The 27505-nt window shown below is 46.8% G+C and overlaps 2 protein-coding genes and 1 long non-coding RNA gene across 8 annotated transcripts; 2 read left to right on the top strand and 1 right to left on the bottom strand.

Annotated features, from left to right (window-relative positions):
- The first annotated feature begins 37 nt into the window (after nt 1-37).
- Nucleotides 38-21767, top strand: LOC122364066 (cobalamin trafficking protein CblD-like). Of its 4 annotated transcripts, none has more exons than XM_043334116.1 (8): nt 38-76; nt 16327-16354; nt 17918-18038; nt 18345-18541; nt 18964-19081; nt 19403-19539; nt 19970-20204; nt 20591-21767. In XM_043334116.1, the coding sequence occupies exons 2-8, from the start codon at nt 16343-16345 to the stop codon at nt 20680-20682; spliced, it is 912 nt and encodes a 303-aa protein (XP_043190051.1). In that variant the 5' UTR covers nt 38-76; nt 16327-16342; the 3' UTR covers nt 20683-21767. The 4 variants fall into 4 exon arrangements, with proteins under 4 accessions (XP_043190051.1, XP_043190054.1, XP_043190052.1 ...); XM_043334119.1 differs by lacking the exon at nt 38-76 and adding an exon at nt 13126-13154; XM_043334117.1 differs by lacking the exon at nt 38-76 and adding an exon at nt 13136-13284.
- On the bottom strand, nt 2301-7978 carry LOC122364067. 3 transcript variants are annotated; one of them, XM_043334120.1, is made up of 5 exons: nt 7588-7941; nt 6342-6656; nt 5641-5783; nt 3197-3520; nt 2301-2767 (listed from the first exon to the last, which is right to left on the bottom strand). In XM_043334120.1, exons 2-5 carry the CDS (start codon nt 6369-6371, stop codon nt 2728-2730), a joined length of 537 nt encoding a protein of 178 aa, XP_043190055.1. In that variant the 5' UTR covers nt 6372-6656; nt 7588-7941; the 3' UTR covers nt 2301-2727. The 3 variants fall into 3 exon arrangements, 1 of the variants encoding a protein (XP_043190055.1); XR_006253483.1 differs by having other exon boundaries at nt 3197-3888; nt 6378-7978; XR_006253482.1 differs by having other exon boundaries at nt 6378-7922.
- Nucleotides 21768-22838: 1071 nt separating the features above from the next.
- On the top strand, nt 22839-26117 carry LOC122364065. The gene is made up of 3 exons (XR_006253481.1): nt 22839-23120; nt 24427-24540; nt 25277-26117. It is a non-coding gene; the product is annotated as an uncharacterized LOC122364065 (long non-coding RNA).
- The last annotated feature ends 1388 nt before the right edge of the window (nt 26118-27505 follow it).

Raw genomic sequence — 27505 nt, 5'->3', positions numbered from 1 at the left:
TACAAAAGCATCATCAAAAGCTTTTGTTGTTACTTTAGTAGCCATAACCGGATGGTTTTCTGTCAATTTCGTTATTGTAATCAGGGGGGCGACACGGCTATTCGCGCAATGTATTCATTTATGGGCCGCGCGGGGCCTCGCGATGACGCGGCTGGAGGCAACTGCTCAGCGCGCTAGGGTACTTCTGGCGGGGCCGGGCGCTGAACGGTGTGCAATGAATGGGTTATGGTCGGGCAGACAGAGATGATGCATTGAATTTGAATTGACATCAGCAATCGGGTGGGGAAGGAGAACGTTTCTAATCGAGCTTGGGATGGGGAAAGCCGAAAATATCACGATCGGCTCATAGCTCCGACAGGGCCGGGTGCTGTACCATGTGTAGTATATTTAGGCGGGCAGACAGAGATGAGTTATTGGATTGAAATTCACCTTACCATCGGTTTCTGGTGAGGTTTGAAGACGTCTTTAGTCAAGCTCGGAGTGGGGCAACGGCCACTGGCGGATCCAGGGGAAGGCATTTGGGGCAAATGTCTTCCCCAACAACCAGGGCAGCGCCCGAAATCGATTTTCGAGAATAAATGACAACTTCACAACTTTTCTGAGGAAATGTTGGTTAATCACACCGCATAGCAGTGCGCAAGGAATCGAAATCAGAGTTTTTAAATTAATTCCGAGAAATCTTTTTGGGGTAAGCCCCCGCAGTATCCAATACCGCTTCCTGGATCCGCCAGTTGTGAATAAGTCACGGTCGATACCGAGCTTCGGCGGGACCGCCCTGATCGGCGGCCGGCTAGTACTCTTGCCCGCGCTCACATACGTGCACGTTACCCCGGCAACGGGCTATTGACCAATGAGAAGCGAGAAAAGTGTTACGTCACTGCGATTTTTCATATACCTGTGCCCCCCGGACGTGACGTAGTGTGCTCGCGCGCGTGCAGGGTCTCTGCGATCGAAAATCAGCGCTAGCAGCGCGCCACTCGACGCCGCAATTGTCAAAAGCGGCGTCAGGGAGACACCGGTTGGTCACGTGACTCGGAAACAAAAATCAGCTGATAGAGTGGCGGAATCGCCGTAATCAAACACGAATAATTCCGGACGATAGAGCAGCAGTATAGGAGTTTTCTTCACAACAGGCAAACATTGCAATGTTTTATCATTCTATGATCAAGAAACGTTCATAAATCATATATTTCTTCGATGATTACTGCCGCAACCGACACGCACATATCGTAGCCAGCGCATAAAGCTGTGCTTTGCGATATTAAATGTAAAGAAAAGCATTCTATATCTTGCTTCAGCCTTTTACTTACGCTTTTATAATTACGACAGCGACACCATACGGCCTATCGACGCTATGCAACTCCATGGAGTGTCCGGCCGCACTCTGCCGAGTGTGCCGAGATCAGAGTGAGAGGCGGACCATCCGGGGCACGTCCAGCTGCACTGCCCGGTCGCTGGGAGGGCGACACCTAGCGCCGCTCTGGCCGCTCGCTTCCACGCACAACTTAGCTACCTGGCTACGCTTGTGGGAGGGGAGGGAGAAAACCAACAACAGTCTGATGAGCCAATGGAGTCTACGAGCCGCGTCAATCAGAGCCCTTCCGCGCGCAGACGGGAGCTAGAGCTATTCATCTCCTTTCCTGTTTTCGCTGGTCCGCCAGTCACCAGCATCGTTCCGTGCTCTCCATCGTCGCGATTCGGCCGGGGCCGTGTTGTCCCAGTCCTGTGTGCGTCAGCAACAACAGAGAGCGAGAGCGAGAGCGAGAGCGAGAGAGAGAGAGAGAGAGAGAGAGAGAGAGAGAGAGAGAGAGAGAGAGAGAGAGAGAGAGAGAGTCTCGGATCACGCCAGGCAGCCACATGGGTATTTATTATTTACTTTCCAGTGATCGCAAGCGTTTAGTCGTTTGGAACCGGGTGTGATCAGTACCTATTTGACGCATTTCTGTGATCTGTATGATAAAACTGAAAAATAGTGAAATATATCCACCTTAATTCACATATCGCTTTTAATTCATGGTACGGCTGCTTGATTTTGCCACAACGTACATACACAACCGATCTCGGCATGTTTCTGTTCCAAAACAGCAGCTGCAGTGGACACCAAAAATGCATTCATGTTCTGACAACTTATTCCAACGATACACTTATTTTACGACGAACGTTCCAGAGAAAGTATTTTCTCGCTCACAGATGCTCAGCAAGAAGCGCGCGATTGATTGCAACTAGCACGCTCACGATTTCTAACATAGCGCTGGCCAAAACCTGCCCCTTACACCCAAATATAATAATCTTAATTCCAGTCTCTGTCCTATTCATTATTTATTAGCGCATCGAGAGTGAATGATACCACGGCATAGCCGTCATATTACAGAGCACAAATTGCGAGACGACGTCGAGATCCGTATCGGCGTATCCTTCACAGATCCGGGTGTCTCGCCTCCACTCTCAATCAACCCTGGCACACCATCAACCGAGCCACGTCGGCTCCGACCATCTTGAGTTCCGTACTGAAATCTGATGGCCGGCCCGTCAGTTGATCATATCTGTCTGCGCGCACTACACCCGAGCTCAGCCTTAAGTGCACTGTGCGGCCTTCTCCAGATGACGCCTCTGAGCATGGCGCTTATCCTGCACCTGGATGTTTAGAGCCTCTTGTTCGTGTACGGCCATTAGCATTTCAGGAGTCTGATGTTCTCGGCGGAGGCGGCGCTGGTCACCGCGGAGCCGTCAGACGACACCGTCAGCTCGAGCGCCCGCGACTAATGACCTGCAAAACAGCGAGTCGCGGCACGTCACGACGAGTGACGACCGTCACGTTTCAGTCACGAAGGCCGTTATAGAACAGTCACGGCGACTGTCATATAGCAGTCACGGCCGCCGTCACAGGTCACCACGGTCGCATAAAATGCCACTACCAGCCACGGCGACCACGAATCATACCTCATAACGCTTCCTGTCGCACACTCATCCATAATAACAGTACATTCGCCTGTATACACATTACACATTTCTCACTCACTCGAAGCTCGAGCCTGATACCATCAAGCATCACGACACTTGCAACGGCACCTGCTTTAGCAGACATCCCATCCCGGCAACACAAAGTTCCCCCAAGCAACCCACCTAGGGTCACTGACCTAGTAACGAAGCAGGACACAGCTGACCTGTGGATGCGTTGATTGACACAATTACTGACCTGGACATAATGTGATCGTTTCTGATCAATGTCGATACGCGCGCCGGCGTATCGACGCCGTCGGCGAGCGGGACGCGGTCGGCTGGCAGAGCGCCGTCGGCGGGCGGGCCGGCGTCGGCCGGCGAGCTTCGTTCGGCTACCGGATCACCTTCGGCCGGCGAGCGACCGTCGGTCGTCGGGCCACCATCGGCGGGCAGAACGCCGTTGGCTGGCGGAAGCCCGTTGGCTGGCGGAAGCTCGTTGGCTGGCGGAACGCCGCCGGCTGGCGGGGAGCTGTCGGTGAGCAGGCCATCGTTGGCAGTCCCATCGTGGTCGCGTGGCGCTCTGAAACACAGTAAAGAGTTAATGACTCATTAGGGACCATATTATTTTCAAGTCCTATGCTGAATATCCCTAAGGTAATCTATTTAACTCACCAAGAAATATTCAGAGCATTCACTGGAATCATAGTCATGCAAGAAGGCCTTTAACTGCAATGCTATATTTTTTCCTTATGACACAATATGCCATGCCATTCAAACAGCCCATTATGGTCAAACAGCAGACTGAATGGAGCATAAAGCAATTAATCCGGTTGTAACTTGTAACACCGAAGGATTGAATTTGTACAGTGAAGGATAGGTGGTGCCTGTCGACTTTCAATGACAGGTTCAGGCTCCGGAGCTGGTCTTGGATCTGACTCAGCTGACTGCCTGAGGGTGGAGGGCAGAGGAGGACGCAGGTCGGGTTATATTGGCAGATGTTGAACAGTGATTGGTCACAACCATTTACCTATAAATTGATAAATTCACATATTGATGGGAAATGCATGTATGGGACCACGGCTCCATCAGGCGGCCAAGAAGGTCGCCCTGGGCCCGTCTCGGCTCTCGGACCACAGCGACAACCGGCCCCGGTCGACCTGTGGTCGACCGGTGACCGGTCACAGTCGACTGTGACCGGTGGTCGCGTGGCGCTCATGTGTCCTCGGTGAGTGGCGTGATGACTAGTCATCACGCCACTCACCGAGGACGGGGGGACGCCATTATCACCTATTGATGGATCGACGACAGGTGGCGCTACTTTGTATGCTGGACTTGTCTAAGGCCTTTGACATGATACCCCACGACCGATTGCTCGTCAAACTTGAGCAGTACGGCGTCGACGTCCGCTGGTTCTCCAGTTATCTTACCGATCACCAACAACAAGTCCAGATTCGTACACCGGACGGTCGTGGTACTCTGTCACTGCCTTTGGACAACCCCATCGGCACCTATCAGGGATCCGCGCTCGGGCCGTTGTTGTTCAACGTGTACACCACCGATATGTCACTGTTTTTGCCGGAAGGTGCCTTGTACGATCGTTGTCTTGTACAATACTGTGATGACACGCAGCTAGCTGTACTGGGGAGTCCAAGCGATGTCGGAGCTATGGTAACCCAGTTGGAGCGGGACCTTGCAGCTCTGTCACTCTGGTTCCGAAAAAAATGGGCTAAAGATTAACGCAGATAAAACTCAGATCATTGTTTTGGGCACAAGGCAGCAAATTCGTCAACTAGCCCCGATAGAAATCAGGTTCATGGGTACCACTACTGTGGGAACGTCCTCAGCTAAAAACCTCGGCGTCACTTTTGACGAGAGCATGACCTTCTCAAATCATGTGACTGATGTAGCCCGCCGATGCACCGGTATTCTGAGCGGCCTGAGTCACAGTAGGCACTACCTACCGAAAAGTACGCTGGCCACTCTGGTTCAGGCTCTAGTAGTCTCATCGATCCGGTACGCCATTGTTGTCTATGGTGGATGTGGTGTCACCCAGATGTCTCGGCTCCAGCGGCTTATCAATTTCGGTGCTCGTGTTGTGTCGGGCAAGCGGAAGTATGACCATGTAAGCGAAGTGCTGAAAGAGTTGCGGTGGCTCTCGGCCGAGAATATGTGGCGTCTACAGTCTGTCACGCTATTAAAGAAAATCCTCGAGACAGGAGAGCCCGAAGCCCTATCCAACGCGATTGTGTCGCGAGGTAGCGTGCATGGGCGTGATACGCGTCAGGCCGACCTGCTCGATTTACCCGTGATTAGAACGGAATCCGGGCGCCGCCGGTTCCTATACGCCACTGTATCGCAGTATAACGCTCTGCCTCAGGCGCTGCGCAATCTCGGTCACAGGCTCTTTCGGAGGGAGTATCGGAAGCTCCTACTGCGTGAGCAACACGGCGACCCGGCCAGTGTGTAGCGGCGCGGTGGCGCAAATGTGAATATGTGTGCAAATGTGATGCGTGTGTGTTGTATGTAATGTTGTGCCCACCTCATTCGTTTCACCTGACTCGGCAGCCAATAATAGCCATTTTCGGATGGATCGGCTTGCCACGATAAGTACAATACAATACAATACAATATCAGGGGGCAGGTAACACAATTGGCATTATATCACTGCCCTACTGAGAGTCGGTGGGATGCACAACTGACCTGGAGATGACGTGATTTTTTCTGGACAATGTCCGTACGCGCGCCTCGTAGCTGGTGATAACACGCTGCCATTTCAGCTGGGTGACGTCCGGCCCACAGCTGGATCGAACCGCGCTGTCTCCAGAACCACCGCCAGATACAACCTGGTGGATAGGATGATAACTCAAGAACCACACAACACACAATGAAGACAACAAAGGCGACAGCAGCGCATAATGACAATCTTATATCATTTGGCTTATTCAATGTCACCACAGGTTGCAAACACTATATTTTACTAGTCAGACTCCCATGATGGTGGGCTGATGTGCCTAGCTGTAGGTACTCCGAATGTAAGACTTTCCAAATGTAACTTATGTAAATGTAAAAAATCAGCAAATAACTTGTCTAGAAATAATGTTGCTAGTCTAAAACCAGCTTGAGCTCCCCTCCCCCAAAAAAGGCACCCAGGGGCCAGGAGCACATGAACACCAATGCACATTGCACAATCACCTGCACAACACAGCACATACTCAAGGATGCTTGGTGCATGGTGGGGTTTGTAGGTCTACGCAGCAATTTATGCTTAGCATGGGCTCTGGCTCAATTCTTCCACATTCATGCAGGGCATACTGGTACACTGGTGGGTACATATTTCCAGGTTGGTTGATATAGAATGATGCAGATTAGTCAAACTATACCTAATGATGCATTTTGCTTGCCTTTTTGCCAAGCATTGAAGTCTGTTTCATACTCACGTCATCGTCTCCGCGTCAGCATAACACTGCTTTGGTTCGCATACTCCATGCAACATCGGCAAATGAACCTCGATTGCTTTGAAGAATATAAAAAATGTGCGGCATCCTGATCCGTTTGGGCACAGACTTGCTTTCTTGAATGCAAATCAAGGCTACGAACGAGCCAGGACTTGAGGCAAACTTTGCCCTGCCGTGTTGCCCATAATTGTGGCATGAAAACAAACAAAAAACACTTTCCTGGTGGCATTGTGATTGCAAATTTCTAACCCCTGCAAAGATCTCAAAAGAGCACCAGAAAAAGGAAACTACAAAAACGCCAACACTCCATACAATCTCTACACAACTCTTTTATGTTATGCGCTTCACAACTTCAACCATCAACAAGCAGCATAATTTTAAATTGAATTCCAATGTGCATAATCGGCCTAATCAAAATTCAAAACAAACAAATTCGAAAATCAGGGATGTTCTCCGTCAGCAACGAACACGCCGTTGAACCAATCAAATGAGAGCGCTGGCCTTCGCTAGCGATAGCAGTACAGTAAACTGTGCGCAGCTGCATGTGATAATCATGGTCTGCAGTTTTCAACATCGAATTTCGTACTGAGCCCCAATTTATTTTGTATAAAACCTTACACCAGCAGATAGAAAATTCAATTTTGTATGTTATTGTACTATAAATAGATGCCGACTCGGTTTCATTTCTTAGTAATATTCCATTGATTGTTACAGTGTGACTTTTGGCAGCAAGGAAGCTCTCACATTCTAGACCAAAAAATATATCTTATGACACCGAAACTGCAATAAAACATGCTTATCTGGAAAGAAAATTTAATTTTCATTATGATAAACACCTTTTATGAGCCCATCTGCGGTAGGTTTACCAACTATGAATGCTTTTGTTCAAGACTGTTTGGTACCCAAAATTTTAAATTTCAACTTTGGAAGGAAAATTGACAATGAGCCCCAATTAGATGAGCTTTGATACTTTTATATGTTATACTCTGTACATTTTTGCATATTTTGGTGGTTTATTTAGATGCCGACTCGGTCTTGTCTTTAAACAATATTAAATTTAGTGGAACATGGTGACAAAGAACACCAATGGTGGTGATGTATTCAACATGGATTAATTCTAGTTTTGAGTATTAGTAAATGCAAAACACACATAAAATATGAAAGACAATTCAATTTTGATATTGATTGCTACTGATTTGAAACCCACACCACTGGTATTATTCGAGAATTCGTGGTACAACTTTGGCAGGTCCGGCGGGATGACAACTTTGGGAGCATGGTGGTTTCGAAATTCAAAGAAGCAATATTAGGCTATGATAATAGTTTTTCACTATTAGTTTTTATTTTTAAGGATGAAAACATATTTTCGTTACTAAAGAATCCCTGCAACCTAAGATTTATTATTTTCGAAATGGCGTGGCCGGCTTCAAAATTATCTTCGCAAATACTTTACAGAAATGCACCAGTCCTGTCCTAAATACATTGATGGATAATATATATGTAAATAATAAATAATATAAAAATATGAGGCCTAGTTCCCTATTTTGGAATGAAAAGGCCAGCTGAAAATAGTGGTCAAAATACCTTAGTGCTGTGGCGGCGAACCGGTTTTACCTCGTTCTCTATATACCGTGAGCGGCGTGTTGGTATGCTTTATTATGGATGATGTGTGTAAAAGTTTGTTTTTATGTTGTTAATTAGGAGGAAATGGTTGGAATAAATTAAGTTATTTTTATTTCTATTGGTTGGAGTTTTTATTCAAAAGATTTCGGTCTATAGCATCGATATTTACTGAAAATACCTTTGTTTGAATAAATTGCAGATATTTGGCAACTGAAGTGTTAGGTAAGCCTAAATAATACGTAAAAAGGTAAGAGACACCCTGATTATCATTTGAGAAACAAAAATATATGAATTTCCCTTATAAGACTCGCTCAATATGCTACTCCACGGTTTATGCCCCGAGGGTGTCCGCGGGTTCCCGTTAGTTTGTCGTTGGCGCTCGGCTCACGCGCGAGCCGACGTCATCGCCCGTGACGTCGGCTCGCGGAATGCGTCATACCCTGCACACAAAATAGCCGGCTGCCGAACAGCGCTAGGCGCTGTACACGTTGTTCTTTGCAGAGTATATAGAACACCGGGTACAGTCAGAGTTTGGGATATGGTAGCAGTCAAATGTCGACAGAAATGGCGAACAAGTTACAAATAGAGGTTGGTTTATTCCACTGTTATACGTACTCTTGAAAACTGTTGGCACACATGACGTCATAAAGTAAAAAGTCCCCATCTAAGGTCGTTAAGACGAATTTTTGACATTATTAAATAACAAAATTATATTGTGTTACCTGTTTTTTCTTGTATTGCTCCAGCAATCATTTTTTATTATCTCTATTGGCCAATTATTTGTTGATTACGTCATCTGGGGCCGCGAGTCGGCGAATGCAGTCGGTCGAAAAAAAAACACGTGTTTTCGGCGGCCGAGGTAAACAAATTACAGTATAGGTAGCTTTGGGTGATATGCTATTTCTATTATTGAAATCGCGTCTGTTGCCGTCAGTACTTTTTCGTCGCAGTCATTTTTACTTTTAGAATTTTCTTCAATAATTGTGGTATTCAGTTCTGCCTCTGATTTCAATTTGCAATGGCAATTATTATTTGAAGTGAAGAAGGCCTTGTTATGGCCCTGCACAACTTCGCTGAAAAGTGAAACTGAAGCGGCTGGAATAACGGTATTGCAACTGGTTTCAAATTATTCTTCAAATTTCCTCGAAGTCAGGCTTAGACCTATGAATAACATCAGATTTGCAAGCATGTTCAAACTGGCAAACTGCTCCGTTAATCTCCAGAACATCAGGCTCTCTTCTGATGCTTACAATGCCTGCGGCTGCAACATTATATTGCTAAGAATGCCAGTTCAGCAAGATGTATGTGCAGGCAGAGGCACTTAGCCAATGCACAATGCAGTGCAGATTAATTGTGGTGTGAATTTTGTGTGAATCAGTGCACAATGCGTGCCATGATGTGGTAAATGCCATGCCGAATGGCTGTGCTGAGATATGAGCTGACACTGTTGAGTGTTGATGCAATGCTATCTAAGAAATTTTCAGAAGGCAAATGAGACATCATTGAATATTAGTGTAGTTTCCATATAAGTGCAGAGTTCCCAAACTTGCAGCCTTTTTTCATGTGATTGTGCACATTTCCAGCCTATGTGCGTGCTAGTGAGGAATACTTAGTTGCTAGATTGGCTGGCACAGCTTGTCAAGTGTCAACTCTGTGGTAAATGTGAAGATGAAGTCCAGTGAAGATTTTGAACATCTAACCTGACCTAACCTTACCTTCTAACTCAAAGCTTTCAACCAACCAATATACTACCTATGAACCCACCAGCCTAAAACCTACAACCTAACTCCTACAACCTACCAAACTCAAGTCTACAATCTGGACTTCATCTACACATATATCAACTCTATTGCCTGATAATCTTTTCTTGTTTCACACAATCTTATGGTCTGATGTCTTTCTGAAGCAATAGTCAAAGAATGTGATAAGTTAAGTAATTTTGCACAAATGGAGATAAATAAATTTATGTATATGAGTGTTTTTGAGCTAAGTTGTGTTTCAGTGGTGATAAATGGAATGCTGTCATCATCACATTGCATTGCCACCATGATCAAAGGCATTAGGATCATTAGGAGACAGAAGTATTGACTATTGAGATGAGCCATCCATTTGTGTTTTTACCAATGCATTACCTTAGGCCTTTAGGGAAAAGTGATCAAAAGTTGTTGAGTGAAGGGGAATATGGAGAAGAGCATTTATTTTTTGTTTTTGGGAAGAAGAAAATCATGAATTATGAACAAGAACATTATTATAGAACATATTAGAACATATTATGAACATTATGAACAAGAAGTGATCATGCATTGTATTATGAGCCCAAATCAAACAGGATTCTCTCATGACCATACTAAATGCACAACCCTTAGCTGTTTGTGCACAGTGGAACCCGCTTAACCCTCGCCGGACTTATTGGTTTTCTACATACGCGCCGGCCGGGGGCCGGGGTGTGGGGGGGGGGGGGCGGGAGGTACGACCCCATCTCGCCGTTTCGCCCCTAATGGAGCTAGAACGTCGCAGAAAAGACGAGCGTGTGTGTCGTTACGAGATGCAGCGTTTTGTACCCGATTTTAAGGTCTCAGGTCAACCGGTGACCTCTGAGGTCAGGTCAAGTGGCCCAAGGTACGGGTTCGGTTTTGGCGAATAACTTCACAAAAAAATGATTGCAGGGCCGCGATTTTGACTGCATCGTATTCGCCCTGCTCAGGCGCGTCGAATGGTATTCTTTTTCATTTGGGTGAGGCCAACTTTGGGTGTTGACCTCGGGTCACGGTGAGGTCAGAGATCCCAAGGGCACGAACTTGGTCGAAGGTCATGTCACATATCATTCGATTTGGCAGGTCTTCCCGAGTCTATTGGTGGCTTTCCCGACTCGCTAGCTCAATTTGATCAGAAGTTATTGTCGAAAAACTTATGACACTAGTGACGTCATCAATGACGTCATGCAAGCTCTTGGTGCAAAAATGAAGCATCGAACCTTGTAAAGAGTGCATGGAATAATCACGGTTGCGTGTGTTACAGCTAGTCTGAGATCGTTCTGGGCTCCAAAATAGCTGTTTATAAGTTTCCCCCATTGGCTTATAATGGTGACTTCATATGACTGGCCTGACCTCATGTGACCTTGAATAAAAAAGCGAGATATACACGTTGTGAGACTTCTGGAGGATACTAGGTCCTGCAAGTTTCATCTCCTTGTGAAATCTGCTCTGACACTGAGGGCGTTGCGAACTTGCGGTATCTGAGGACCGTGCAGAGGTTCACTTATGACGTCAAAGGTCAGTGACCTGACCTGACCTGAAAAAGCTGCTGGTATTGCAAGATCCGGCTTGAATCAAAGGTCAGGTTCATCACTACTCGGTATGTTCCGAGCATTCGAAAAAGCAACCATCAAGATGTAATTGAATGATACCGTTTAGGATTGCACCTTCCCGCCTATCGCCAAATTTCAGCGTTTTATGTATGTACCATCGCCAAAGTGGATGCGGGTATCGATAGAAGAAAGATCAGGCTGTCGTATGGTACACTCGGTTTATACGTATCTCGACTAATAAGTTAATAAATCGACTTTTAGTTTTGCCTTCGAAATCGGTATCTCCCATAGGTAAAGCACTAGTGAAGGGAAAATAAAAAAACCTTCACGCTCTGCTTACGTCACCAGAGCGTGAAGCTACCAATGCCATTGACTGGGGGCCGGTTCTTTGAATGAAGAGGTGGACAGACACCTAGCCCCACATCCTACTGCTATGCCCGTGCTTCTGTGGGTGAAGCACTAAAGCATCACGGTGAATCCCAGAAGACCTGCGAGTCGACGAGGTGGCCGCTTTGGCCGCCGGGTGACTGCAGCTCCCTGGAGTTGCCTGGGACCGATGGCAAAATAACAGCTCCGGCGGTGCCCCTATGGGCCGTAGGAATTAGTGAATTCCCGTAATGTAGAGATAGATAGATAGAGATTTGTTAAACGTCCTCAATGATCTCCATTACCATTTTACATTCCTAAACAATATGACAGACCAATTATGCTTGCCTACGTTCAGGCATTACCTCTGATGGTCATACGCCCAGTACAACATGTGTTGTCTGTCAAACAACAATCGACGACGGGATCCCTTCTCATCATCGGTCAGATTCGGCCTGGGTCCTTACGACCCCTCTAAATTCGCCAGAGACGGAATCGGATCGCCGTTATTGCACCCGTCTTAGTGTCTTAAATACTATGACAGCTTCGACCACGGACGTCGGACGGGGTGATCGTTCCACGAATGTACGCACCATCCAGGCCTAGAATGCATCGAGGTCTAAAAGGATGCAGTCTGTAGATCAATCAACAAACAATGGTGGTATGCAACCACTTTAAAATATCTCCCTGGCTCCCGCAACGTTCCAACGCCCCTCCGTTATGCATTCGCCCTGTGCAGGCCCATGTCGTCCCCTATCTCCCTGTGTGTCCAAGTGCACAGATGACGTCACACGAAGGGGCGGAGTCGGGGGCGGAGCCTAGCGCAACGGCCGCCATATTTGAATTTGTTTTATAAGAATGTGATCTATATTTTGGCTTTCAGTCAATTGTTATGGATAGTTTTATGAACGGTTAGCTGTAATACAAGTGATTTTGAAAGAAAAAACACATATTCTGCTTGCAATTTCAAATTGAGTCCGACCCGCGCCTAGATTCGAGCGCACGACCTTTGGATCACGGTGCAAGCATTCTAACCATTACACTACCGCGGCGGCGCAGCGGCCGGCGGAAGGGAGGCTGCGGAGGCATGGGGGCTTTTTACGCATTTTCGGAAAAACTAATGGGATTAGTGAAAAACTGCTCTTAGATAATTCAAAGAAAAATGTCTCGTCTTTCCGATGATGCACTTAGTTTTGTGCTAGCTCCAACAGAGTGTGTTCTACAGCGCTTCAAAAATCGCACATTTACATGGGACTCAAACGGGGCTTCAAGACTTGCCCCCGGATGACGTCACAAGCTGACGTCAAGATCAGGTAGAATCGCCGGACGACCCTACCTGGTATATAGGGCCTTGGCCCTGTGTGTCCGCCGAGCCGGCTTGCCTCCAATGACGTCATCGGCCGGCCGGCGGCGTTCAAGGTCAAACGGCTGGTGTCCTTACCTGGAGTTCTATAGCCTTGATTGTAATTTTGATTTCTCCCCGTTTTCCCATTTATTTCATTTTCTATTTCAATTTAAATAATAATTTTGATAATCTCTTGGTCGCTCCTGTATACGGCATTGGTCGTTTCTAGTAAGGCTTTGTTCGACAAGGTATATCACTATCAAATAGATATTCGTAGGCTGCAGAGTCGAGAGTTGGTCAGAGTCGACAGTTCTGCCCGGAGTTATGCAGGCTAAACATCGTGCACTGCATGGTGCACCTGTTTGATTGACAAATACTGCGCTCAAAATAAGATTTTTTCAAAACAAGGCCATTTTGCTGTTTTGGACAAATGTTTTCAGCCAAAAAGCAGAAGATGTTAAATTCCCCAGAACCTGCTTTTTAATCCTGCATACTATTTTTAATGCATATTTGCAGCGTAAAGCCTTGGAACACTCAAGGGATCGTTTTAGGCAAAATAAAAACATTTCCATTATGAACTTCAATATCAGTTTAAACTTAAACTCAAGAAAAGGAGAACATTGCATCATTTTAGAAACAAGTTTTTTGCCAACAGAGTCGTAACATCGTGGAATAGCTTGCCTGAACATGTTGTGGCAGCAGCGTCAGTCAACAGCTTCAAAGAAACTAGACCAACATTGGGCCACCAAAGTCTGACCAGTTAACCTGCTAACCCATCCGTTCATGCAAAATCCAGTCCCAAATCTTTGATATGAGCACCAAATAGACCCCTGGTCTACTCCAAGCTCATCAACCTAACCTTAACCTTAATCATGATACAGATTACATATTTTTATATAACCATCAGGAGTTGGAGCCTGAATCAATTTGAAGTCAGATTCAGAGTTGGCATGACCCTGAAATCCATTAATTCCGCAGCAATGGTTGAAAGTATTTGGATATTAAAACTTTGAAGTTGAGCTCAGTAGCATGCCAGTTTATTTATTGCATGTCTGCCAATACACAAATCATGATTGGGTATTGGCAAGGCAACCTTGACCCTATGATTTTGATTGGCGAAGTAACCCAGGACTGTAGTTGAAGGCAAGCTTATGCCTTTGACATCAGTAGGCGGAACTATGGTCAAGCGTACCCATTTTCGGGAACGCATTTTCGTTCCCATGTTTGGGAACGATAAACCCAAATATGGGAACGCCATGTAGGCATTATTTAAAACAAGAAAAAGAACTGTTAAATGACGTCCAAAAAATATAAAACGATCGTGAACCGCCTGATAGTTGTCTCAATATTGTTGGAAAGAGTTTGATATTGTAAGGCCCATCGTAGTTTCAAATCGTTCCCCTATTTCTAAAGCAGTCCATCACCCGGGCCGCGAGCCCAAATTTGGGAACGCTCTCGTACACTGGCGCTGCAAGCGTTCCTTATTATGGGAACGGCGTACCCAAAATTGGGAACGATTTCACCGACGCCTTTCAGGGGCTCTTTTCATTAACAAGCATCACGTCCAACGCCGCAAATTATTGTTAACGCAACAATCATCAGATGACCTTTCCGGCAAGACCGTCGCATGTTTCGCCCGGTCTTCTGCGCTTTTATTCCCGTCGATCTCGCAGCGGGCACGCCCCCTCTGCAGGATTACGTAATCCACAACGCTCAGCGATGTTCAACAAGGTCTTCCATACCTATATCCACCGTCCGCGCCGAGGGTGGAGACATGTCAAGCACCTGTCTGCTAATCACCGAGAGTTGACGAGCACAAGAAGTATCCAAAAATGGGAACGCTGAATATGTTACACCCTCAAAACACCTAGTCCCAATGAAAATCTAGTTTTTTCCTTTCTTAATGAGTGTAAGTGGCAAAAGGCCTGGTAGGATGGGCACGAGGTATGATCGAAATCAGCATAAAAATTATAAATAAGCCACACAGAGCGACCTATATCAGAGAAATTCCCCCAAACGATCATGCTTAGAAACGCCGAAGACAAAAACCACGCTCATGACGCTGCTTATAAAACAACGCTAAACAGCTAGCATCCAAATAAAATATGTCTTTCAGGGCTGATAAAATACAGCTGAATGATTTTAAACCACTGAAACTGAGTTAACAACAGTAGTTCGGTAAAATCACTGACGTTCCACGCGGTCGATCGCCCCCGACACCAAAAGTCAACAATATTACCTCGGGACTGTCCGCGTGTTCGCTTGCATATGTCAGCATCTGGTGTCGCTAGAATGAAATTTCATAACCAGGCGAAAATTATTATACTTGACCTCAAAATGTAAAAAATGCTTCATTTTCCTTAAAATTGCATGTTAAATGTCGTATAACCCATATTTCCACCATTCTGTCATTTTTAAAAAATCATTAAAAATATCATTCCACGGACAATTTCCTTGTTCCACGGTCAGATTAAAGATAACTTTATGGAGATTTAGTAGATACTTAAATCAGCGTGCACTTTTTTGAGACGTGATGCACTTTTGAGTTTTAGTGGGCGAACGGCCGAAAAATTGCCTTCCGTTCTCATAAATGGGAACGCCCGTTCCCATATTTGGGAACTCCGTTCCCAAAAATGGGAACGTTCCTATATTTGGGTACTCATGACCATAGTTCCGCCTACTGACATTGGCTGTATCTGTCATTGTTTTCATTTTCCTCAGGACAAGCCCACCCACGTACATCCCCCATCGCACTTCCCCTTCTGGGTTGATGGTCACCTGCACCAGACAATATGAACTAGATAGTCTGAACTTGTGGTTTGAGCCCAGGATTGGTTGAGCCTAGTAGTAAAGTAATTTTTGATCCAGATCATCAAAGATAACTATACTTCTATTCCAAATCCTGGTTTGTCTCTGTTGCTTTGGGCACTGCCAGTGCCACAGAGCCCATAGAGATCAGCAACTCTGCACAGTTCAAACAGCAAACTCCAATGACCCTGTCATTTCATTTCATGGCTCTGCAATGACCCTTTCAGCTGGAAAGGGCTTACTCCAAATAAATTAAGTTGACGTCATGGGAGGGCTGGCCATAGTGTTTTGGTATATTGACTGGCCAGTTGCCTTTGATCTTGAATAAATTTCCCAATATTGATGCCATTGGTTATTTGTACAGTGAATCTACTGTTAATGGTTTCAGTTCAGTCTGAGTTAATGATGTAAGCCACTTCAGTCAGCAATGATGTTATTATTCCATGAACTGTATTGATATCATTAATCTCTTTTTTTTCCAGGGTCAATCATTCAGTGATGGCTTTGAGGGTAAGCATCTAGGTACACTGTGGTTGTTAAGTTGTATCCATTAGTCATCACAGATCAGCAGATGGTTTCTGATCCTGTTCTGTGTGCTAGCTTTAAAGGGACCCTCCCACCTTCTTGTTTATTGGGGCTTAAGGGCGCGCCGACTACAAGGTCATTTTGCACCTAACCCTCCCACCTTCAAAAAAGTTAATGAATTGTCACGAAAGTGATGTCGCTCGGTTCAGAAAGAGCAAAAACGAATATCTACCAAATTTCATCGAAAAATATTCACCGGTTTTCAAGATATTAGACTTTTACTTTTGTTTACTTTTTGGGATCTCCGCTGTTCCTAGCGACTTTATTTGAAAGTGCGGCATTTGTTGCGCGCAAAGCAGCATATACCACCGCGTGCTACCAAACGTTTTAGTAAAGATTTAAAAATCATTAGATCTCCGCTGACGTCACAAATTCTAAGGGGGCATACCAATGCACTAGCCCCTTAGAATCCGAAAACTGCAAGTTTGAAATTCCATATCTCCGAATTAAAGCATTTGTCAATGTTGTGAGTGCCCAAACCGGTATTTGCAGGCCATGGCCACCAATTTGGCTATCTCAACTCAAAACTAATGTTAAGGTGGGAGTGTCCCTTTAATGGAATGATCCTACTTTTAAATTAGAGGTGGCAAAATGTGGACCCGAGGACCCGGTCCAAAGAACCAGTCTGGACCCATATGGGTCCAAACCGGTTCCTGGAAATTTTCTAACGGGTCCAACCGGGTCCTACCATAAACTATACATCTTGCACACTACACATTATTGCAAAATGTGAAGTGAATGAAGTGAATGTTTCTTTGCACACAGTGCCTAGCTCATGAGTACCTATTCCCAGTGGGAAATAGGCTGTTTTACATGATGCAACTAATGATACCTACAAGTGGTTTGTATTAATTGACTTTCGGGGAACGGGTCCAACTGGTTCCGGTTCCACTTAAGACCGGGTCCGACTGGTTCCAGAAATGTCCAGCCGGGTCTGGTTCGAGTCTGGTTCCCAAAATTTTCATCTTTTGCCACCTCTATTTTAAATTCATTATATTATGTGTTACTGCTCATTAGATAATATTTTTGGATTGGTTATTGCTGAAACTGAGGTCCAAATGGTTGTTTAAGGATGATTCCAGTTTCTTTTCTGTACTGTAGAGTGTAGGTGTAGGTTAAAATGATGTTATGCTGATGATGTAATGGTTAAAAGAGTTAGGTCAGATTAGGTTGGGTCGGACTCAGATGACTACATCTCTATGGTTTGTTGTGGTATTTGCTGTACTAATTAGAATCATTTCTTAGATTCAGGACATGGAATGACATAGTAGGAGGAAAATTTATCTTCGAAAAGCCATTTTGACCTCAGGTTCAGTTTTACTAAAGCATGTATATTGAAATGTGAATGGAAATTGTGTCATAAGCAGCACCATATCTATGGCAGCACATAGTAAAAAGCAGATCTTCCTAGTGCCATGTCAGTCTGGTTGTTTGTACCTCTCAGACCTGCCCTGTTATCAAGTGACACCATTTGCTGCTGTGTCACAGCTGCTGGGGCCTGGGCGGCGAGGTGCAGTGCTCTACAGAACACTGCGGCAGATAAGTGCTGCTCTCCGACCGCTCTCCACTAAAGATGATGTGACTCATGATGCTGAGACAGTAGTTGAAGGTATGTAAAAGCTATGGATGCATCATCTTGACATTGCTATTTTATTAAGACTTCCTTCTGTTTTGTTCATGCATTTACTTATGGCTTCCAAGCATTGTCTGCACCGCATTCAGTATTACATGCCCTCTGTGACCTATTGCTATTGAAAAGGTTGTCCAAAGTCAAACATCGGCCTTCCTCCACTGCCACCATTGCTCTCTGTCCTTGTCAGCCTCTCAGTACGCTCTCTGTGACTGATTGCTCACAAGGCTGCCATCCGGTCACCCCTCTGATGTCACCCACGCCTCCTGTCTGTGGCTGCCGCAGTGCGCCCCCTGCGGCCGACGGTGGCGGCTGAGCTGCTGGGTGACACGGACCGCCGGCTGCCGCTGCCCGGCGGACGGGGGCTCGCTGAGGAGCTGTCTCCGCCGCTGCCGCCGCCCACGCCGCAGAGACCGGCCGAGCGGCGCGGGCGCGTCCGAAACGACACGGCTGCCGAACTGCTGCACGACAGACACATGGCGGTCAGTGACGGCTAACGGGGAGGAGGGAGGGTAAGTAGTAGGTACCGGGAGGGGGCGAGCTCAGAGCTGGGGCCTGGGGTGCATGGGGGTATCCCAGGGATAGCACAAATTCTGTGGGCATAACGTAGGGTGGGGTGGTGACTTCTGAACAGTCAGGTGCAAGTATTGACCAATTATAGTTAAGTGCTGAATTGAATAATGAATTGTATTACTTACATTATGCTAGTCATAATATGTCAAGTTGTAAATGTGACGTGATTGTCAAAAATGACCCATAAATACGTCTTGTGTTTGCTCGACGACGATGCATGTAGTTCAGGGCCAGGCAAAGGTGTTCAGCGTACTGTCGCCATCAAACAAAACAGCTATTTTTTGTGGTGTCTTCCATTTGATTATTGACTGGTCCTCTTTCTTCTCCCCAGACTCTGTTCACCTATCTGAGCCCGATGCCGGGCGAACCCGCTCCGTCTGAGGTCACTCCCGTCCAGCCGGTGCTGCTTGAGATCCAGGCACACGACTGCCCCCAGCTGCTGAAGGAAGGTCAGTGGGCCGTCCCCAGCTATCCGTCCCCAGCTGGTGAAGCAGGGTCAGTGGGCCGTCCCCAGCCGTTGTTGGAAGGTCAGCAGTCCTTCCTCAGCTGCTAAAGGAAGTTAAGAAGTGTGTATCTCCGACTTAGGCTAGTAAACTCATACCTGAGACCTGAGTTCCGAATGAAGGTGAATTTTACCAGCTCGACTGGCGTGGAACTCTACCGGTGTCGCACTTGTATTAGCGCTGTACCAGTGATGTCTCTTTGGTGTCAACCGTTCAGCATAACCTATGGCATCACCCGTGTGACTGATAACCCCGCTCCTCCGTCAGAGTTCCGGCCGCTGTTCCGGGAGCGGGACATCGCCGCCGGCCGCCTGACCGTGCTGGTGGTGAGCCAGCGAACCGACCAGGACATGGCCACCTGGTCCGAACAGGTGGAGCAGGAGCGGCTCGAGCTCGCCTCGCAGGTGAGGGATGCGCGGCGGGGCGAGTCGGTGCCACAGTTGGCGGAGAGGGGGGGGGGGCTGAAGGAGTCTCTGGTCATAGACTATAACAGCTTCTGCCGCTATGAGGGAGCGGCTTCAGCTCACCTATGAAACCAAGATTGTACATATGATCATCTGCAGAGGATAACTTACTCAGCGAGACCGCGTTTTTAGCAAGCAGAACGCTGAAATATTCCTGATTTCACGCAGCGTCTGTGATATTTAGTGCATGACGTTTTTTCCTCCTGTTTTGAGATGCATTTTAGTTGGCTGCTGTCATAGAAGGTTTTTGTACCGTATGTTATTACATTGAGATGTTGCGCCCAATGAGCGCATTATTCCATATTCACTCAAATGTGTCTGTGAGCACTGTTCGAATATGTAATGTCACGTTCGTCCTCGTGTCACCCAGTTCGTCTCTGTCGGTCGCGACATCGTGCTGGGCCTGCGGCGGCGCGGTTTCTGGGCAGACCTGGTGGACCCGACGACGGGCCGGCCGCACCTGGGCGAGCTGGCGCCCGCCGCCGACGCCGACGATAGGCTCATCGAGACCGATGACCGGCTCGGCCGGCTCGGCTTCGAGATCGACGACCTGGGCTGCTGCAAGGTCATCCGCCACGCCGTCTGGGGCAGCCACGTGTTCATCGGTCAGTGTGCGGGGAAACTAGCGGCGTGGTCAGGGTAGGATGGTTATTTGAAAAGTCGGTGGCGGGTGGTTATTTTTACTTGAAATTAATAGGAGTTTCTTCTACGTAGTGGCAGGTTGTGGAGAAGATGGTGGACTCAATAACGGCATAGAAAATAACGGAAATGGTGAGCGCTGAATGGAAGTACAAGTGTTTATATTTTATTTCGTCTTTACTGTTCAGTGCTCAATGACGCTTTATAACTTCATAACATCACTCGGCCTCAATGATTATTTTGATGCAAGATTTTTTTTTCGTAACAAGGGAATCGGCAATCAACTTTATCCGTCCAAATTCGCCACTCGTACCCAAGTCTCCCGGGCTGACCCGCTCTCCCCCGCCGGCAGGTTGTCTGTTCACGGACGCGCCGCTGGACGATCCCCGACTCAGTGATGTACTAGCTCAATATCAAGAGCCGACGCCGGCCTCTCAGTCCTAGTGGCCAAGGCTGTGGGCTCTCCAGGTGACTGCCAGCTGCTGCTGCAACCCTCGCTCCCAGTCGCCCGACGTCTCAGAGATGGGTGAAACGTGATGGTGAAACGTGATTAATGATAGCTGTTTATTATGGTAACGTAATTCCTGACGGAAAAAGACCTGACGGAAAAAGACAACGGAAGTTAGCGTGCATTCTTTTTTATCGGAACTGGTGCCCGTTTGATTTTGCAGGTTTCTGCCAGGTAAATTTATCTGTAATGTTGGGTGTGGGGTGAGGACTAGACGCGATGCAGTAGGTACGTTTCATCACTAGAAGTTCCACTGGTTGCGGCTGGGCACTCGATGGGGTCTGGCTGGCGTGACTTGGATACGCTGAGACGGCTGGACGTGACCGGGCGGCGCCGACGGCAGCGTCCGTGTCCGGCGTCAGAGGGCAGTCGGTGGGTCATTTGTCCTTCAGACCCCGGCTGTAATGGGTAGCGTGAGGGGTGGCAGCTGGTAGGAGTGGTTGGTAGCGGTAGGCAGCGGGTCCATCCCTGGGCTGATCCGCCGACGCCTGATGCCCTCCGCAGCGAGACAAAAGTCCCGGTGGAAGTAGTTCGCTTCGGACGCCTGCTATCGGGCGCGATTCACATGTGATCCCAATGTAGACTAGTCGTTAGTCAAAGGGGGATGGAGCGTGTAACAGTGCATCAAAAAGAGGATGCGTTTTAGTCAGCTACCGGCCTTGCGCATTGACGCCTGCAAAGGTGTTTGTTTGAGTGATGTTTGCTAGCGTCGGTCGCAACGGGCCGAGTACGGATGAATGTAGTGATCATGACTAATGGGGAGCCGGTAGAAGTGACCTGCAGGGTTGGTGTGGGATATTTGCTGCGAATGTTGCCAATGAATCTTCAGCATCTGTGTGATAGGGACTATGTTTATGTTGTTCAAGTGTTGTCTGCGATGCGACTGTTGATGTTGGCAGGTGCACTCGTACAGTTTAGTTCACGTGTGTGTCCCATAGGTGAAATGGGCCTCAGGTCGTTCCGAAACTTCTACGGCATCGTTACTTGGATGTTTTCAGAATAAATGGTTTCTGAGGTCTTCTAGCGTGTTTTATCAGCCAGAAAATAAACGAACCAAGCAAAGTGTACCGGACTTGATGTCATCTGTCAACCAGATGCCACGGTATGAGGGTCATTTCGAGGAGATGAAATGTAGGGTCGTGATACTAATAAGCCTGTTAGAAGTACGACGGCAGACGATGAGATACTTACGGCAATCGAGATCCAAAGGGTTTGGTCCGAGCAGGTGATTCTAAAGTGTGGAGAAAAAGACTGACCAGCGGAGATTTTGTTTTGTTTTGTTTTGTTGGGTTAGGCCCTTTCGGTCCAATGAGACCATTTCAGAGCCGGGAGGATGATAGGATATAGGGGGAGACATTGGTCTGGGCAGGCACCCTAGTGAGTCGCCGGGGCTGAGCCCGTCCAGAGGACAGGCCACCCAGCCCCAGGGCACTCACTGCACCCGGGTACGGGTGCGCTCCCTCGGGAGCAACGGTGCCGCTCCAAGGGAGCGGCCCGCATGAGATAAAGTTGCCTGTCCAGCCCGGAGCGGTGTTGCGGCGTGGAGGAGAAGGATTTCAGTATCCTGAGGATAGAAGCACGGAACGGTGACCACCAGCGGAGATCAGTCACTGGGATTTTGACGTTGCGGTATAATGCGTGTGACGTCAGAAGCTGATATGTCTTACGATGATTGGCTGAGTAGTCGCTGTGAGCAGTATTGCGCTCACGACTCTCTCCTGAACAGATTTGCCGCAACTGCATGTTGTTGGATGGCCTTGGTATGTTGTATTTTTTGGTTGTTGCCGTATAGGTTGTTGTAGTTGTGGTGGGCATTGTTTATGGTTTTTACATTTTTTGAGGCGTAGGTACATTATTTTCGTGTCCTTTTTAGTTTTTTTTTCTGTACCTGTAACCATGGCCTGAATTGGAATTGAACTCGAACTGGGATTGGGACGTGGGTTTGTTGCAAGGTTTGTTTGTTATTTATCCAATGATTCAACTGAACTGAGAAGGTACCTACATACCTAGGTATTATATATTTATACAACTGTCGGCCAAATGTCACGTGACATTTGACCTTGACTCGGCACCAAAATTTGATGACAAATACTGCGCGGTTGATACATTTGATGGCGTCAACAAACTGCCTGCTCCAAATCTTATACAATTTTAAGCTTGTATCAGATTTGCAATCTTTTCTCTTGTATTTTGCTGTGACCTGCCATAATATTTTATTGCAGATTGCAGAGCTCTTACTCTGATTCAGTTTTGTGTTAGCAAGCAGCATGCCAGGGTGTTTTGCATCTGGGTGCAGCCACCACAACAGCGCTACAAGATGTACATTTAGGTTTCCAAGAGAGGAGATGAGGGTCGCTTAGGTGAGGGCTGTCAGGTAAGATCCAGGTGTGTCCTTGTTAGCTGTAATGATAAATGCAATACATTATGTAGTAATGATAAATGTAGTAAATGTTATGTAATGACGAGCACAAACCAGGAGCTTTTACAGCCCAATGATCACCATAGGCAAAGATTCCATTTCTCGTCCTGAAAAGTGCCTTCTTGAGGAATATGTGCTTTGCTGAGGAATGCAGCCATGTCACCGTCAGCTAATCAGCATGCTGCTACAGCCAATGGGTTTGAATTTTACAACATAATTAATCAATGCAAGGTTCCGCGTCAAACAATATTTTCTATAGAATATTGGTTAGTTGTAAAGCAGGCGTCACACTACTTTTTGCAATGAAGGAGAGGTGCTATACCCAGAGATGCTTTCTAATTGAACCAAGCCAAAACAAACCTAACTAAACCTGACCTAGCCATACCTACAACCTAAACTCTACAACCTAGGTACAACTTTTTGTTGCTTTTGTTGCTTTTTGTTGCTACAACTTTTTGTACAACTTAGAACCTACAACCTAACCTACAGCACCTCTCCTTGGTTGCAAAAAGAAGTGTGATGCCTGCTTTACTACTACCAAATATAGTTCTTCTTTTATTAAAATACAGAAAATATTGTTTATATAAATAAAGGTTTTATTTTTGTGCTGATCATAATGAGCATAACAAATCAAATCCATTGCATAAAACTAATTACAGGAAAGAGAACATGAAATCCATTAAAAGCTTATCATATTTATCACAAGTTACCTAATGAAGGTAATGCTTTGACCTGGTATTCCGTTGAGTGTAATGCGGCAGGCAGCTCTAAGGGATGTGTTGGGATGGGTAAGGAAAATATTTTTGGTTGAAGAGGTGTGTTATAGGCTACAGGCCAAATGCATACCTCTTTAACAAAAAAAAGATGTAGGTACTCTTGCCTAGCATATATTCCAGTTACTATGTACAAAAAAGACGTGCTACGAATGTTGCTAGCGAACCACTGTAGGTTGGGTTAGTTAAGGTTTGACCATGTTCTGAAGCATTGTAAATAATCATAATTGTTCACTCTTAGCACCTCACATTGATATAAAGCCAATTAGCTACATTTTGATTGCTAGGTGAGGATGTCAACCTTCTGATTCTGGATTCTGGAGCCAAAATAACATGATACAGTGTCAGTGATACCATCCTGTTTAGAAGCTGTGGCTGTGCTGTCTGAGTCAATATCTTACCTCTAAACACAAGGCATTTTGTATGTAAAAGTCCACGTGCAAGAACAGTATGCCAGTTGTTACATTTGTTGCATCTGTCATTTACAGACGTGCAGATGCAGTTACCAGGAGCACTTCCCAGCTCTGTTCCTGTCATTTTGAGGAGGGCAGCTGCATCCCAACACTCTTCCAGTACAACGGGTACCAGATTGCTCATTTCCGGTAAGCACTAGCCACTTAACTTCATTGTTTGAGTCCAACTCATATGCCAGGTTGCTTACCATACCAGTATATGCATAGTAATGATGCAAGTCTTGAGCCTACGGGCCCGGGCGGTGTTTCACGGGACGCTGCTACCACGCTGTTATCAAATTGCGCGAGCTGACGACTGACGTCACACTTGTGGTAGTGTTGGAGCAATGGGCCTGTTCATGTCTCCATGGAAACCCAATTTGACACGTGTAAAAGCATCGTGCTGCTATCACCGGTGAAACAGGGCCCCGGTGTCGGGCTTAAATTCGGACCCGCCGGACTTTTGCCGGGCCTAAGCTCGAGGAGGCCGGGCATATGCCGGGCTCGGCAAGGGCTTGCCTGTGTTAAAGGGACAATCCCACCTTCCAAAAAGTTAATAAATTGGCATAAAAGTGATGTACCATAAATCAGAAAGAGCAAAATTTTTAGGTTTACATTTTGCACGAAGCCACCAAAGCGATGCAGCAGGCTAGTCATATGTATTTCTTGTTGCACACTCATATGTTGGGCAAAATGTATTGATGACAAGTGGAAGAAGTGGAAAAACGGTTTTAGCCTTTATTTGTGTATTATGTGTATACCTGTCAGCGCAGTGTGGAAGTTGAAATTGTTGGTTTGGTAAATCTTCATAAAAAAACATAATAGTTGTGGTTCAGTTCAAAGTTGATTCAAATTCACAAACTCAGTTTTTGTGATGTGGTTGCAGGTCGCCTGTGCTACACCAAGCTCAGAAAGGGAAAGCGGATCACACAGCCACCATCAGCGCGCTAGAACTCCAAGGAGGATCTGCGAGCGGCGCGCCAGGCGCCGTCGGAGCAGCCCCTGGTAGCGACAGCCGCCGCGCCGTCGGAGCAGTCCCTGGGAGCCACGGCCAGCCGCTGTCGGAGCAGCCTCTGGGAGCCGGCCGGCCGCCGTCGGAGAGGCCTCTGGGAGCTTACCTGTAACTGACTGCGGCTGACGTGTGTGTCCGTGTGCGCGCGTGTGTGTGTGCGTTTCCACTGGCAGTGATAGTGACAGGTGAACGGTGTGCATGACCGATGGCCGGCGGTCTTTGTTGTTATTCTGATAATACGTATGAGACATTGTTTTAATATGTTTTGTTCTGAAACGTTTCCAAAAACTGAATCACTTCATTATCATTCTACTTTCAAGCATGTTTACCAGATAAAAGGATTTGCAAATCAAAGGAAGTAAAATTGTGTGAAAATTTACTCAGTTGCGCAGCTAGCCAACACACATTTGCTACTGTCAGGCCGCTATGGGACATGTTCAAAGTAGCTCAACGTATTGAATGACTCACTGCTCCCCCCCCCCCCCGCCAACGTTGGCGCGCATTGGGCGCAGGCACAAGAGTGGTATCAACGACCGCCGTCTTGAGCTGCACCAGGGTCTGCTGGCTCTTCGTCATGCATGGTGCATTGTTCAGATATCCCCGCTGCACGCTGTACGCTGTACGCCGCTGTTTCGTTATAATATTTTCTGCTCGATTTGTTTGAAATATGGAAATATGTACAGACACTGGATGTGCAAAGCGTCCGTGTAGGACATCTACTTGTTTCAAACTGTCCCGGAGCATCCATGTTTCGGAAGTGCACGGCGTCGATGATGGCGAAAACGAGAGGTGCAATAATGTTGTAGCGGAACACCGGGACTGCACACAACTCACTGCAGTTGTCGACGTTTACACCGAATTATCTTGCTCAGCTCAGGTTGGCTTTGAAAACGGCAGGGTCATCGGGCGGGCTTAAAGGCGGTTAATACAGAGGACGGGACGGGATGGAGTGAAGGTTCCCGTTCAGGCGGTAAAGGGGGGGGGGGCGTCAAAATACCGGACTGTGACCCCTCAACGTGCGGCCGCCTCCCCCCTCCCCCAACTTTATGACAACCATGTTAAGGACGGGCGTACAACTATAAGCACATGTTGCATTTCGGATGTTGTGCCTGTAACAATTGTAAAGTTTTGCATTTTTTGACAATCAAAGCTCATTGCCTCCCAGCGAAGTAGATATTGAAACAATTTTTGAAGAGTTGATCTACCATTTGCCGATTCCGGCGACCGCCATAAAAGCCTCAAAAGCGTGTGAAATTCAATGGGCCTGAGCTGTGCTGGGTTCGGCGCCCATGGGCCCCGCTTGGGCTGGGCTGTGCTCTGTGGGTTGGCTGGCCCGTGACGAACACTGCACCCTCGAGCCCGGCATAAACGTAACATGGCCGGTTCATAGTATAAAAGTCCGGCTGAGCCTTCTTTCAGCTTAGCAGCAGCATTCTAGTATTTGCAGATACCGTGCATGTTTCATACAAGACACAATTATACCTATAGATTCGCCCATGACAACCCCGATTCGTTGTTTGCCCGCATCAATAGAACGGAACACCTATCAACTACTAGCTCCAGCATAAACGTATCAACATGGATGCTCGTATAGTCCTATTTACCTTCGTATCCATATTTGACCTAACTGCTCTTTCTGGCACAGTTCAACACAAAACCTTAGTTTGTTGTCTGGAATAGATCAGAACAATACCTATGGGTGTTGTTGGTAGGTAGTTAAAAAGTAATACCTAACGGTAACGGGTGACCTAATACACCGATCACTTCCACTCATCGGTTGCAGTGACTGAAAATGGCTTTAATGTAATTCAAAACTGCATTTATACTCCGGTTTCCAACACTTGTTCGTTGTATTTATAATTAGTGGTGGCTTCTCTTCCGTCATAAGCGCGAATCGAACCTAAAATGGGCCTGTACTTATTCAATTTTGCCGATAAAAATATATTTTTGGTACCGTTAGAAAGCTTACACACAACTGCATGTGGTGCTAGTTGTATCTTTGAAAAATCCGTCCTAGTTTAGTCAGGAGAGCTAATCAAAAAGTAGGTCCCATTGTATCCCTATGGGGGCCGAGAGCGAGTCGGCACCACAGTTACCGGGAGG

This window comes from Amphibalanus amphitrite, unplaced genomic scaffold, assembly GCF_019059575.1.
Source record: "Amphibalanus amphitrite isolate SeventyFive unplaced genomic scaffold, NRLGWU_Aamphi_draft 000654F_arrow, whole genome shotgun sequence".
NCBI classification, from domain to species: domain Eukaryota; kingdom Metazoa; phylum Arthropoda; class Thecostraca; order Balanomorpha; family Balanidae; genus Amphibalanus; species Amphibalanus amphitrite.
Note: the sequence above shows the minus strand (reverse complement) of the source record. Positions and strands in the feature narration are given on the sequence as shown.